Below are 16,031 nucleotides of genomic sequence, written 5' to 3' on the forward strand. Positions count from 1 at the left end.
TGAATATGGTCTACTACTAAAGCAAAGAAAAAATTAATGTTTTTTAAGAGCAAACATTCTCATAATTTTAATAGAATAAAAAAGCTGCCAAGTACTCATCTAGTTGCTTCAAGGAGGCATCTGTTCTTGAAACTACCTAAGCATGTAACAACATCTTTCTGTTTTTAAAGCTGCCTGGGAGAGAATTTCAAAAGGAAGATACCATCTCTAACAAACAGCAGAAGAATCAAGAGAGGAAGAGGAAAGCCAATGGCTGACCCTGAGAGGTCTCGGATGGAATTAGGGCCATTTTGATGGAGGGAGGTAGAAGTCGGTGTCTAGAAAGTATAAGACTGTGAGGGCAGCCGCTTGACCCATTTTAAAAGGTTCTCTCAGGACATATGAAGAAATGCTCAACATCACTAATCATCAGAGAGATGCAAATTAAAACAACAATGAGGTATCACCTCACACCTGTCAGAATGGCCGCCATCAACAAATCATCAAATAACAAGTGTTGGCGAGGGTGTGGAGAAAAGGGGACTAGTGCACTGCTGGTGGGAATGCAGACTGGTGCAGCCACTATGGAAAACCATATGGTGTTACCTCAAAAAATTAAAAATTGAACTTCCATTTGACCCAGTGATCCTACTTCTAGGAATATACCCTAAGAAGCCTGAAACACCAATCAGGAAGAATATATGTATCCCCATGTTCGTAGCAGCACTATTTACAATACCTAAGATATGGAAACAGCCCAAGTGTCCATCAGTAGACGAATGGATAAAAAAGCAGTGGTACATATACACAATGGAGTACTATGCAGCAGTAAGAAAGAAAGATCTCTTATCCTTTGAGACGACATGGAGGGACCTGGAAAGTATTATCCTAAGTGAAATAAGCCAAGCAGAAAAAGACAAATACCACATGATCTCACTTATATACGGAATATAATGAACATAACAGTCTGAGGAATACAGTAGACCCAGAAACATGGAAGTAGGGCACAGACTGACATCCCTCAGAAGAGGGGATGGGGGGGTGGGAAGAGATAAACCACAGAACTTATATGCATGTATGCATGACCAATGGACATGGACAACTAAGCCGGGGACGGGGCGGGGGTAGGGTGGGGAGGGGGTGCCAATGGGGTAAAAAAGGAGAAATATCTGTAACAAAAAAATAAATAAATAATTTTTTTAAAAAAATTAAAAAATTTATAAAAATAAAAGGTTCTCTCAGGAAAGAAAGAAGGAATCAGAACGAAATTAAAAGATGCAGAGGATTTTCCTTCGCCCACCAGTGGGAAGACGTAGATATGTAAACCTAGGTCTTACGTTAAGCTACACGAGCTACATTAAAAACAATTTTCAAGAGAAGAGAGATTAAAGATCAAGAGCACATGTTTTGTTTCAATTTGTTTATGTTTTTTGCCTAATTTTCTCCTCAGTTGAAAAATGGAACTAATACTGCATTAATGTGAAAAGGAAAGAAGCCATGGCTGTTCATGCGTAGTGATTCTAATCTTTCAGGTTTCTCTAAATTTACATTTTATTTTGTTTTCCTGTGTGTGTTGATGCTCAGCTAAGCTGTGAGACCACTGATTAAGAGGACATATTCCCCCTTTGCTAATAAGTGTAGCCTTGAAGAACACAGTTGAAATGCTTATTAAATGTGTATCAACTTTCTAATACTTTAATTTTAAAAGAATGAATAGTATGAAGATGATTTTATTTAATGTAATAAACCAATACTCATTTTTTTGCCTCTGATGTTTGCTTGGTTTTGGTTAGAAAATCTTCCTGATACAAAAGTTGACTTTTACACCTAAATGTTCAGAACTACATTCTTCTAGTCTGTAAAAGTCTTAGCAGCTTCCACACAATTTCAAAAGTAGAAGCAGCTATCCAGCAATAATTCTGCCCAGTTTCTTAAATTCAACAACAGGCCCAAATGGAGTCACTTGTGCTAAGTCCCATGTCAGCAAATCAAAACTTAATACCTACTTAATACAGTTTCAGCCTCCCCTGGGAATGCAATCTTAGCCAGTCAATCGGGCAATTCCTGGCCAGCACTAGAAAGGTAATCCGCCTGTTTACCCTGTCTTCCCCTGCAGGAAGGTGACTTGGCCTAAAACAATCCACTCTTTGCTAGTCACACCCGTTTCTGTCTAAAAGTCTTCTTTGTATAGCTCCTCAGAGCTCCTTCTTATCCACTAGATGGGATGCTGACCGATTCACAAATTATTGAATATAGCCAATTAGAGCTTTAAACTGATATTGAATTTTGTTTCTTAACAGAATCCACTATCCTCAATATCTGATCACCCTCAATTTCTAATAGGGTGCCTCATCCACTGACCTCCACCCTGCTCCCTGGCTATAAATTCACACTTCTCTTTGCTGTCTGTGGAGTTGAGCCCAATATTTCTCCCCCACTGCAAGACCAATTTCAGTGACCCCTACACCATTACAACAGCCCCTCTCCCACTTTGAATAACGTCTACCTGTCCTTAAGAAGTGTCATGAATAATTTTACTTTAACACTAACTCAGGGCCATCTAAATTGAAAAAAGTTCATTATGAAGTAATGGGGGTAGTAACACTGAACAAAATCAGTAAAAACATATGAAAATACATTTAGATAGGTGGACAATGCTCACACGAATAAATTAACTTCTGGATATAATACAGGGGAAAATTGTGAAAAGCATTTAATATGGGCTTAAAGAGACTGCTGAACAACCTTTTGATTGAATGCTGGAGCTGCTGAGAATTACCTGATGCCACAGGGGTGTCTGCCTTTATTGGTCTCTGACTAGGCTAATGCACAACTCTCAACAGAAAGAAGACAATGTGCAAAAATTTGATAATAATGCAAAAGTTTTGTACCTAGCTATTCAAATGTTTCCTGTTCATGGCAATGCAAGTGAATTGTCAGGTGGAGAATAAAGATCTCTAAACCAAAGCCTCACTTTGATTGGTTCTAATATATTATTAGATTAATTAATAGGTTAAATAAATTCTGAGATGTGTTCTGTACATGTAAGAGAAATTAAATTTTCTTTGTTTAATAAAGGTGAGGCAGCTAGCCCTTTATTCCTCTTAGGGTATCTCCTTACAAACATAATAGGCTCAACACGTGGATCAGGAATTTGATAAACCTAGTCTCCAGATTTTACAATGACAACCCTTGGAACTATAAATACTCATCTCCAAATTAACTCAGGAGTCTCTTAGGATACATCAGAGATTGCAATAAATAATATTCATTTGGCCCTGACCGGTTTGGCTCAGCGGTTAGAGCGTCGGCCTGCGGTCCTGAGAGACCCGGGTTCGGTTCCCGCTAAGGGCGCGTACCTCGGTTGCAGTTTGTCCCCGGCCCTGGTCGGTTGTGCGGGTGGCAGCCACTCGATGTGTTCCTTTCACATCGCTGTTTCTGTCTCTCTGTTCCTCTCTCTCCCTCCCACTCTACCTGAACAAAAAATGGAAAAATGTCCTCGGGTGAGGATAAAAAATAATAATAACAATAATAATAATAATAATTTGTCTCTTAAGATAAAAATAGTTTTAATTGTTCTTTCTTCTACTTTATTGTATCTATATTAAAAAAGAAAAAACTTCTTCCCAGACTTTGTAGTTTCTCCTGAACTACCTGCATGCATATAATCCGATATGCACACTCAATTTTAAAAATATTGTTTTCCAGCCCAGCCAGTGTGGCTCAGTGGATTGAGCACTGTCCCATGGATTGAGAAGTCCCAGTTCAATTCCCCATCAGGGCACATGCCCGGGTTGCAGGCTCGATCCCCAGTGGGGGCATGCAGGAGGCAGCTGATCAATGTTTCTCTCTCACATCAATGTTTCTATCTCTCTTTCCCTTCTCTTTCTGAAAAATCAATAAAAACATATTATTTTAAAATAGTATTTTCTATATGTCTACATGGGCATGGTGGAGTCTTTTTGTTGGCAAAATCTTTTATTTTACCACCATATGATACTCATAATAATCTTTTTTAAAACATAATTATAATAAATACAGAGTATTTACAGAGTACCTTTTTTTTTGTAGTTCCAGATGAAAATCCCAAAATATAAAGTAACAGTTTTAGTCAGAAAGAATATAACAGACTGAGTTACAGTTTATAATCAGTGGTGAAATGAATATTTCTAAATGCTACAGCCCTTTTAGTGGTAACAGACTTTGTAGAGAAAGAAAATGTAACCCTTTAACAATAGATATGTACATGTGCTGGCAATACAGCATAAAATTGACTACTCTGGGTGATGTTACGTCTGGTGAAAGGCATAAATATGTCTTTCAATAGTAAGTTAAATAAGACCACACTGGAGGGAAGACCTAGGTAAACATAAAGAGTATTTATGAATTTTATTTTAACTTTTATGTTTTTAAAAGTACATTAAAATGTATGAATACATACATTTCAATAAAATTAAGTAATATAAAATTTAACTAACACAACACCAATTATACAAACATAAAACTTTCAATAAGAAAAATAAATGTTTACCATCTTCCCAGCAGTTCTCCCCAAGAATACAGGATCTTCTCAGGACAATCCTTAGACACATCACCTGTTCCACTCGAGAGTTCATTATCACTCTCTGCAGAAAAAACACAAAAACAAAAATGACAAACATTATAGTATGTATTATATTAGATATTTATATATTATAAAACAAAAAACATGACTATGTGCCTATAAAAATCAAATAATGCTTATATAATTATACCCATTGCAAAAATAACAGTCAAAACTTCATCCATATTATTGATCCTTAATGCCTAGATACATACTTTCAAAGCATAAACTTTTTTGAAAATACTTATCCAGACTTTACATAGTATAAAATTGAAAATACCTATAATAATAGAGCAAATACCTATGAAGAGCAAAATTTTATTTATTTATTTTTTCAAAGAGTAAAATTTTAAAGTTAATGGTAAGACAATTAGAAATTTCTATTTGGTACTCTATTCACCAGATTAATATTCTCAAATATTAATATTTTACTAGTGAAATTTAAAAAAATACTAAAACCAAGGGTCAGACATATATATATATCAATATATAATGCTGAGAAACACATATATTATAATACAAACCCACCACAATCTTAAATGTAAATAAAAGTTAAGGTTTTAAAGATATATTCATAAATACAAGACATTTTTTACTAAAAGGAACCATCTGGCCTTTTAAAACGGCAACTTTATAAAACATCCAAAATTGTAAAGTAACAGTTTTATTTATTTATTTATTTATTATTTTTTTTAATCCTCACCCGAGGACATTTTTTGATATTTTGTTCAGATAGAGTAGGAGGGACAGAGAGAGAGAAACATCAACGTGAAAGGGACACATCGAGTGGTCGCCACCCACATGACCCAATCAGGGCCGAGGACAAACTGCAACCGAGGTACGAGCCCTTAGCAGGAACCGAACCCGGGTCTCTCCAGACCGCAGGCCAACGCTCTAACCGCTGAGCCAAACCGGCTAGGGCTAAAGTAACAGTTTTAGAAAGAACAAGACTGAGTTACAGTTTACAATCACTGGTGAAAATCAGTAATTCTAAGCTCTATAAATCTTTTAATTTGTAACAGAGTTAGTAGAGAAAAGAAATGAAATAGGCACAATTTATCTATTTTATAACAAGGCCTTTGACACAGTACTAGATAATCCCTGTCACTTTCTGAAACCAAAACCTAGTGTATTCTTATAAATTTCTACTAATTAGCCATAAAATCATCACAGGTAACAACAATGTATTGTCCGTCTGATAATCTTCCAAGTTATATTCCACCACAAACAGTTACCCAGAACTGTAAACACCTAGACAGGCCGAGGGAAACAACAAGGAAGAGGAAAGAAAACAAGCAAACGGAGGTAACACGAGATCACAAATGAACATTAAAGCAAGAGAGGACAGCAAGTCAGGGGCCAAATAACTGAATGAAAAATCGGACCTAGCCAAGGAAGACGGGTATCCCAGGCTTTTATTGAATGTCTGCCTTTTAAAATGTATATTCCAGGCGTCAGTCTAAGTTTTACAGGCATTATCTCATGTCATCCTCTAAACAACCTAATGAGGTAGTCACTACTAGGATGCCCACTTTGAAGATGAAAAATTGAGGCACAGGGAGGTTAAGTAACTTACCCATGGTTAAGCTGCTCATGGTGAGATGGCATTCCATCTCAGTTTGAATCCAGAGTCAAATACTACTCTCCATATAGTTTTCCTACCATGTTTCTATAGGAGGCTGTGCTTGGCACTATCAGATACCAGCCTGTGCCAAGTGCCAACATCTAGTACATGCTGGGAGCAAGAGCCAAGAATGGAAAAGTCAAGCATATTTAAAACAACCTGTCCAAGACACACTAAATTGGAAGCAACAGATTTCATGGAGAAGCTTCAGGGGTGTATTCCCCTTGGGGAACAAAAGTAAAATTGATATCCCAGTGAGCCAGACTGCTGTCTTCCTTGCTCCAGAAACTACTGACCAAGAGTGTTTTAGATACTTGCTGGCTATCCTGTTAGAGAAAACAGGGGCTGAAGAAAAGGACATTAAAGTTCCTACTATATTAGATAAGACAGAGCTCTGAGACAGGATGAAAGAAACTAAGAAACAAAAATAAGGCCCTGGCCAGTTTGGCTCAGCAGTTAGAGCATCAGCCCATGGACCAAAGAGTCCTGGACTTGATTCTGGCCAAGGGCACGTACCTCGGTTGTGGTTTGGTTCCCAGCCTTGGTCGGGTCATGCGGGAGACAACCAACCAATGTGTCCCTCACATAGACGTTTCTCTCTCTCTCACTCACTCTCTTTCTCTCTCCCCACATCCCACTCTATGTGAAAATAAATGGAGAAATACACTTGGGTGAGAATTTAAAAATAAACAAGTAAAAATAGAATTAAAAGACAGGAGACCAAAGTGCAATAAAAAAAAAAAGAAAAAGAAAACATAGTGAGGATTGCCCTGGCTGATTTGGTTCAGCGATTAAGAGTGTCGGACCTCGGACTGAAGGGTCTCAGGTTTGATTCCCAGCCAAGGGCATGTATCTGGGTTGCAGGTTCGATCCCCAGCCCCAGTCGGGATTGTGCAAGAGGCAACCAATTGATGTGTCTCTCTCACATCGATGTTTCTCTCTCTCCTCTCTCTCTCTCTCTCCCTCCCTTAGACTCTAAACAAAAATCAATGGAAAAATATCCTTGGGGCCCAGCTGGTGTGGCTCACAGGACTGAGCATCGTCCCAGGGAATGAAAGGTCCCGGTTCGATTCCTAGTCAGGGCACCTGCCCAGGTTGTGGGCTCGATTCCAAGTGGGGGACGTGCAGGAGGCAGCTGATTAATGTTTGTCTCTCACATCAATGTTTCTCTGTCTCTCTCTCTCCAAAAAAAATAAAAAAAAAACATATTTAAAAAAAATAAAAATATCCTTGGGTAAGGACTAACAACAACAACAAAAACCCACAGTAAGGAGGTTGGTAGGTAGAGCATGACAAAGAAGAAAGGGGAAGGAAGTATGGAACCATGCAGGTAAGTAGAAGATTAACTCTGATGGTTCTGAAAAAGTAACTGTATTCCATTCTACATTAAAAAAAAAAAAGGAGGACAAATGTCAGAAGACTGGGATGCCCATCCCTGGCTTAATCCTTTTCCATCAAAATGCAGGACAGGGGTTTACCCTCTTCTGGCTGGGCTAAGTGCTCGCCCTCGGGGCATATTCATCATAGCGCTTAGCACACCATATTACATGTCTATTTTCCTCCCAAGCTTCTCCCATCAGATTCCCAGTTTCCTGGCAGTGGAGACTAATTCTATTTCTTAGATTGGTACAGTACTTGGCCACAAGAATGTTAAAAGTTGGAAAGGGGGGTAAATCCATTTCAACTGGGGAAAAAATGTACGCCTTGAAAACTGGTGGCTCTCTGTGAGCAGACGTGGGGAAGTGGGAGCCAGGCTCACTCAGTCACTCACAACGGATCCTGGGCCAGACTGCCAGGATGTGAAGTCAGTTCTACCACTTACTAGCTGTGATCTGCAAGTGACTTATCCTCTCTGAGCTTCAGCTGCCTATTTCTATAACAGAAACAATATTATCCATCTTAGAGTAGTTGTAGGAATTAAGCAATTTACTACATAAAAAACACATATTACAGTGCCTGGCAAAAAGGCAAGCGCTATACAAACATCAGCTATAAAAGCTGTTTCATTCAACAAGCGTGAAAGCCTGTGATACAGAGGACTGGGGTGGAAGCCAGAGTGCGTGGTCTGAGGAGTGAATGGGAAGTGAGGCAGTAAATACAGTTTTCTGTATTCCGCTCATGAAGTACAGGGAGGTGAGCGAGCCATACAGCTAAAGGGAGCTGCAGCGTCAAGCCAAACACTGCGCTTCCTTCATCAACCCCCTTCCCCAGAAAACTGGCCAGTTCTTCCTTCCGGCTCCCATGGACCCTCCTACAGCAATGTCTATACAGCTTTCATGAAAACATGCCTGCTTTAATTATTTACTCATGTATTTATTGTCTGTAGCATTCATGTTTTACATGTGTTTCCCCCTCTCTCGTAATCCAAGCTCTGCAACGACTAGGACCACGTCTTATAACACTCAACTGTAGAATGAATGGAAAGACTTATTGTTAGGACATATTCATACACTTAAAGTAATTAAGTAGTTCAAATTTCTCCATAAAGTTTAACTTTAGAAGAGGTCTCTGGGAGAGTGCTGAATTTAAAAGGTAGGGTTTGGCAGAGACTCCTCTAATATCCCTACTGTCCACTCTTCAGGAACGTTTTCCTCATCGATTTCCGTTTCCCCGCAGTGAGTGGTCTCCTTTGGAAAGGGGGCCACAAAGAGGACTCCAAAGGTCCTCAAACGCATACTGCAGGACTAGTTCTTTCATCAAACATCAGTGAATGGACATAATGACATCACTCACATCATGTTGTAAGAGCAAGTGAAAACGCACATGCGGTACTAAACGGTGCCTGGCACACGGCATCAGCTGCCGCTTCTACTGTCCTTGTCCTTACCAAGTCCTGGTTTCCTGCCCAGCACTTCCAAGTACCTAAGAAAGCAGTCCAGGTTTTTCTTATCATCCCCTGGTTTCTAATACGCAGACAGCAGAAACCAACTGCCTCACCAAAAGAAGACAGCTGGAAATGTTTAGATCAAACAAAATAAACATGTAGGATACTTCACTCAAAATAATTTAAGGGCTCTCTCTTAACTTTGGCCACTCCTCTCTTTGAAAAAAATTGTATTTCCATTAGCAATGTTTCTCATCCTACTCATAAAAGAAAATTTTCAGAACAACAGGCATCATAAAAGGAAAAAAGCACACATAGACACAATGTTTCCTCAAATAAAGTTAAAAATAAATCACAAAATTAGGAGCAAATGAGCACAAAAATATCTTTTCTTTTTAACTGAAGGATTACTCATAAAAATAAAAAGCTGAAAAGTAAGCACAGAAAAAATGTGACCACTGAGGGTTTTCAGAGATTTTCCCCTTAATTGTACCCTTTTTGAATAATAAAAGCTTGCTGGAAATAATAAGGGAATCACAGTTTGCTATAAACTCTTTTAAACACATTGGGGAGGAAAAAAAGAACCCATAGGAACACAGTTCTGTATGATACCTGTCAACTTCAAATACTACAAAAGTTATTTATTTTTATTACTTAGTAGTAAATGTATTTCCAAAGAACTGAAATACAAAATATAAATGAATATCCAAATAAATTTTAAATGTCATTAACATCTCAGAAAAACGTAAAAAGCATTGAACACATACACACATGAAAGAATGTACTACTGGCCTCAATTTAAGAAAGCAGTTTGCTTAATGTTGTTAATTATCCTACAGGTGAGGTGACTTGGCTGTAAGAGTCTCCCAAGTGGTCCCCCTGCTCCACGGAGCTCCATTCTCCATGCATGTGGCTGACGTGGCGTATTGAAACCATGAATCAAGTCTGACATGATATCCCCTGGCTACGTGTCCATGTATGTCTTGTACCACTGTCTCACTTGCCCATACCCTTTGGTCATCTGTCCTCCTTTCTCTTCTTCAAACACACCAAGCATAGTTTCAGCTTCAAAGGTGAAACTATTCCCTCTCCTGAGATGCTCTTTCCCCATCTTCCCATGACTGGCTTCCTCTTGTCACTTAGATCTCAGTTTAAATGCCATTCCTCAGAGAAATTTTTTTGCAGAATACCCAATCTTTTAAAGTAGCTACTCAACAGCTTTGATTTCAGAAAAATCCAGGGCAAAAAGCGTCATCCAAGTTCAAGATGGTCCTTTTACATTAGTGAAGCTTCGATCCATTAAAAAAAATAAAGTAGCTACCCAGACCAGTCAACTAATTTTAATGATATAAATGGAATTATTAGTTCTTAATATTTTTCTTGTTGATTATTAACTGTCATCTCACCCCAAATTAGAAGTAGAGAAAATGTATCTATCTTATTGTGTCAGAGGTCTTCATAATCAACCCCAGGAGGTTCAATGATTCGCTGGGAAGACTCACAGAGCTCAGCGTACAGCTCTGCTTACACTTATGATTTGTTACAGAGTAGATACAAAGTAAAACAAGCAAAGGGAAAAAGCACATGGGGTGAAGTCTGGAGGAAACCAGGGGCAAGAGTCCTCTCCCAGCGGAGTCACAGAGGACACACTGAGTCCCTCCAGCAATGAGCTGGAACAAGTGTGAAATGTTGCCTACCAGGAAAGCTCATTAGAGACTCAGTGTCTAAGGTTTTTATTGGGGCTGGTCACATAAGTTCCCTCTGCTGAGCACGTTCCAAAATTCCAGACTCCAGAAGAAAAATGGGCACAAACTACGGTGTGAGTAGGAACAGTTCTGGCACAGTGAGCCACTCTTCTCGTTCAGGGAATGGCGTGAGCCCTCCTGAAACTTCGTTCCCCGACACCAGCCCACGGTCAACCTTGCAGCATGCCTTTCTGAGGACAGCAGTCTGGAGTCTGCCATGCTAACGCTTTTCTGCATACTTGTTCACCTGCATCACCTATTATTACTTCCATTAACAGATTGTTTTATTGTTTTAAATCCTCACCCAAGGATATTTTTCCATTTTTGTTCAGATAAGAGTGGGAGGGAGAGAGAGGGAAAGAGGGAGAAAGAGAGAGAAACACCAATGTGAAAGAGACACATCGACTGGTTGCCTCCCACACGACCCCAACCAGGGCCAGGGACAAACCACAACTGAAGTACGTGCCCTTGGCTGGTATCAAACCTGCAACTCATTGGTCCTCGGGCCAGCGCTCTAACCACTGAGCAAAACCGGCCAGGACCCATTAACCGATTTTTAAAACACTTGATGTTGCTCTTCTCTGAATCCAACATTTTAAAGAGATTTCTATTCATTAAACAAATATTTACTTAACACTTGCCACATACGAGGTAATGCGAACTCAAAAGAGAATAAATCACCATCTGCCCCTTATCAGCTCACACTCTAGAAGGTGAGAGAAATGAATTTTAAAAAGACTGTATTTGTAAATATAGTATTTTAAGAATTATTATAGTGGTATGTTCAACACACCATTAGAGCAAGATGGTAGGAAGATTAACACTGCTTCAGTGTGTAAGGGAAGCCTTCCGGAAAAAAATGAGAGAGAGAAGAAAGGGCCTACGTTAGGCAGAAGCAATCAAGGAAGACTATCTGCAGAGGTAACACTTGAGCCGTGAACTGAGATCTCCGTAATGAGAAAAGGAGGCTAGCAGAAAAGTCACCTTCCAAACAAAGAACAACATAGGCAATAAGCACCATCTGAGGAAGGTCCATTTAAGGGAAAGCTCTAAGTACCTCATTTACTATAATAATCGTGTCCTCTTCGTGTATTAAGAAACTGATGATTTAGAAAAATAGATATATAAATATTCAACAGAAATCTTACTTTGGGAGAGATCCTTCAAGGGGAATCCAAATTCTAACCACTGGAATTCAGCCTGTCTTCCTCTGATTGTCTGTATCTCTAATATCTTGAATTTATTTTACACGTCTCTCCCCATCTCCAGACTGCAAAGCTCCTTGAACACTGGAACTGTTCTTGCACATATGATACAGTGCTTTGCATAGAACAAGCAGTACATCTAATTTGTAGGAAGAATGGAAGAAAGAATCTGAAAAGAAAGGGTAAGTGGGACAGAGCAAAGCTTGGGAATGGCGGGAGCAAATAAGAGGAAACTAGCACTAGAGAGGCATAAAAGGTTATGGGGAGAGAGGTGACTACAAAGACTATTAAGCAGATTATGGTCAGGCATGAAAATTTCAGACATGAAAAACCTAATACCTTTATTTCTCTGATGTGGTTTTTGTACAAAGAGAAAGGACAAATTAAAGCTTTAATTATCTAAAGCCAAACTTGTGTTATTTTATAAATACCACTCAAAATAAAAAAGATATTAATGTGCTCAAATGGGTACCACTTTAAATTTTTACTGAATAATCTGCCCATCTCTATCTATAGTATAATGAAAACACTAATACTAGTCTATTGTGTAGCCCTTCTGCTGACATACATTTTACAAATGTTTACTCTAGCCCCTATATTAAAGCCAGTGTGATATTTTTAACACTAAGTTTTCAGAAAGCTCAGCTTTCTTCCTCTATTTATAAGAGATCTGAGTCACTCAACTTCTAATGCCATATTCAATAAAGTCATCAGGACACCACATCCCCGATTCAACAACAGCCATAATGTCTCCGACTGAAAAATTAAACTCTTTCCTTCTAGATACTAACTACCGCTAAAAAGAATGGTTTATGAATTACTTCCATAGTCTGTCTGCAGTTAATAAGCTCTCACTCTTGCTTCAGCTAAAAGAGTTAATTATTTACAGAATGCACTAATAAAGTAATCAGGAGCCTATTGAATAATTTGCATATGCTTGTTTCCCATGTATCTATATATCTATATCTGTCTATAAGTTTGTACATATTGTTCTCTGGTAAGGCATCTATTCATATCTTGGCCTATTTATTTGTTTGGGTAAATTTGTTTCTTTTGTGGAGTTTTACTAGTTTTTTGAATAAATGGTAGGCAAGTCAAGTCTTTCTTCAGATATGTGTTTTGCAAATTGCCATTCACAGAGTGGACATTTTAAATTTAATAAAATCCACATCAATTTTTTTTTCTTTCATAAATAAATAAAGTAATTAGGAGGCTACATTCTGGTCTTGACACTGTCATTCAATCTCAGGGTCTCAGTTTCCAGAACTATAAATGAGATAGTTCAGTAAAATTAAATTCAAGTAAAATTTGAGTACATTCAGTGTGCAAACACGTAATGCCTAAATTGTTGCCAGGCTCCACAATTTAAATGTTTTAATGATTTGAGGTTAGAATTTTCCTGATGGAAACAGATTGTATAAAGAGAACCCAACAACTGGTACCCTCCTCCCCAGGGCTGTTCCTCACACACCCACCTCCCCAAGCTCCGCCCACAGACTGCACTTGGGGAGTCACAGAAAATCAGCAGATTCCGGCTTCAACCCAGTTCCCAGCATGAGGCTGATAAACAATTGGGGTCAGCCCATGGAAATGGGGGCATTGCCTGAGGAAGAAAACAGAGATTCTAGCAAGGTCTTATTTAGCCTAAAACACAAAGTTTTAGCAAAAAATAACAACAAAAAAAAACCATGTGACCTTGGCCAACCTGCTTTAACTCTCTAAGCTTCAATTTTTCTGTACAAAAAGAAGGATAAAATACCAGCTCATAGGGTTGGGGTGAGAATTAAATGGATACTTCACATAGTTTTCATACATACTTTCCATTATTACTAACGACTAGAAGTGGAGCTGACTGCCTTGTGAATCTGTTTCCACGGAGCCTGTCCACCTGCCAGCTGTTGAGGGGGCTCCCCTTCAGGAAAAAAATGGCAAGCAGTAGAAGACTCAAAGGTCTCTTCTCATTCACAAAGTCACTGAAAATATGCAGCCTTATCATCACCACCAGGCAAGTGCATGACCACACCACGGGGTCACTGTCACCTTTAGTCTGCACCCTAGTCCCTGCATTGGCAGTGGAAGTGGGTTAGGGGCGGGTGTGCTAGTGCTCCTAGACAAGGGCTCTGCGAGGGCTTCACACACCACCTACACTACCTACGGGAATGAAGTCCAGAGGCTAGAGAGTGTGCCCTTTACGACACAGAGAACAGCTATAAAATGCTGACCATCCCAGACACGTGTAAATGTTCAATAAACATTAACTCCTGCCCTGGCCGGTTTTGCTCAGTGGTTAGGGCATCGGCCTGCGGTCCTGAGAGACCCGGGTTTGGTTCCCCACTAAGGGCGCGCACCTCAGCTGCAGTTTGTCCCCAGCCTTGTCGAGTGGCAGCCACTCGATGTGTGCCTTTCACATCGATGTTTCTCTCTCTCTCTTCCTCTCTCTCCCTCCCGCTCTATCTGAACAAAAGATGAAAGAAGTGTCCTCCAGTGAGGATAAAAAAAGAAAGTTAATTCCTATTATTACTATTAACACATCACAGGAGCAGTCTCCAGGGACTATCACAAAAATAAGTCCCAAGGACTATATCCTTCCAGGTACCTTCTGTACCTTAACACTGCTGACAAAGTGTAGGGTCTCTAGATTTCACCAGAAGTCAGTGTCTGGACACGTACATTTCTTCATTTAGATGAAACATGTAGCCCTGGCCAGTTTGGCTCAGCGGATCTAGACAATCTTTTGTAAAACACATGCTTTACTAAACCATTTAGGAAAATATACTTACACATAAAAATGTTAATAGAAAGATAAGTAAAATCAAGTCAAATCTATATAAAAACTATGTGGCATTTAGCCAGCTGCACTGATCCTTCAAGTACAAAGGTTACTTATCCATCATGTAAAGGTCAGCCCTACTATCAACAAAGACATTTATAGAATCAAATTAGGCCTTCCAATCTTCAAAAAAAAAGTATCAGTGTATAACTTTATTTACAGTATGACTGCTCTGCATGTAAATATGTAAGATTTCTATACATTTGAAACATATTTCAAGAAGACAAAACAAAAAAAATCTTCAGATAATGGGATAATTATTTTCCTTAAAAAAGAAATGCTAAGAATGAAATTTTGTATGATCTTAAAACTTTAGGTATCAAAGATTTTCCCCTCAATTCTCAATTATTCTATGAATTAAATTAAGTAGGAGAATAGGGTTTTGCTGAAGGGAGGAAATCCCATTTCAGTTAAACTTCAAGGATTTCATATAAAAGCATCTTAGTATATAATGTGAACTCTGAATAATACCGATGAGAAACATGAGTTTTCATCCAAACTTGAGATAGTTGCAACCAGCAGTTTGCATAACAAATTTTATTTAATTCAACCTCCCTCTTATCTTCTAACTTTTTTTCCTATCCAGTCTTCATCTTTTACTATAATATTTTCACTGTGTTGTAGAGAAATTACAAAGGCAGCACTGTAAAAATGTCTCTAAGATAAACTATACATTAATTTTCATCTCCATCTTTCAAGAAGTTTGAAGCATGGCAAAGAAGCATCACATTAGCTGGCATTTAGGAGAATTTGGGGGGTTGGGAAACATGAGCCATTTATCACACTGAACTTAGAAAGATGATGGACAGCTGCATGCATATTGGAATGACATGAAAATAGCACTGATTAAGAAAGAAGTAAAGATAACTTTCTATCGGGATACTGGTTAAATCAAAACTAATTTTCTAACTTCTGGAATGAGTATTTTTTAACAAAGTAGAACAAATATATATAAAAGGAAATATGGTCACTTAATTCTTTTTTTTTATCCTCACCCGAGGATATTTTTCCATTTTTTGTACAGATAGAGTGGGAGGGAGAGAGAGGAAGGGAGGGAGAGAGAGAAACATCGACGTGAAGGGACACATCGAGTGGCTGCCACCCGCACGACCAACCAGGGCCGGGGACAAACTGCAACCGAAGTACGTGCCCTTAGCGGGAACCGAACCCGGGTCTCTCCGGACCGCAGGTGTTCTATAATAGACGCTTGAAAAAATAATA

The 16,031-nt window shown here is 38.9% G+C and overlaps 1 protein-coding gene across 22 annotated transcripts in view; it reads right to left on the reverse strand.

Annotated features, from left to right (window-relative positions):
- The window catches only part of RABGAP1L (RAB GTPase activating protein 1 like), a 460,914-nt gene that overhangs the window by 344,761 nt on the left and 100,122 nt on the right, over positions 1–16,031 (reverse strand). For all 22 annotated transcript variants that reach the window (XR_004961000.1, XR_004961001.1, XR_004961003.1 and 19 more), the window contains one exon: positions 4,511–4,604. Coding sequence is in view for 17 of the 22 variants with exons in the window: in XM_036273775.1 (XP_036129668.1) it covers positions 4,511–4,604 (94 nt within the window). In the remaining 5 variants the exon portion in view is untranslated. The remainder of the gene's footprint in view (positions 1–4,510; positions 4,605–16,031) is intronic.

This window comes from Molossus molossus, unplaced genomic scaffold (assembly GCF_014108415.1).
Source record: "Molossus molossus isolate mMolMol1 unplaced genomic scaffold, mMolMol1.p scaffold_m16_p_20, whole genome shotgun sequence".
In the NCBI taxonomy this organism is placed as follows: domain Eukaryota; kingdom Metazoa; phylum Chordata; class Mammalia; order Chiroptera; family Molossidae; genus Molossus; species Molossus molossus.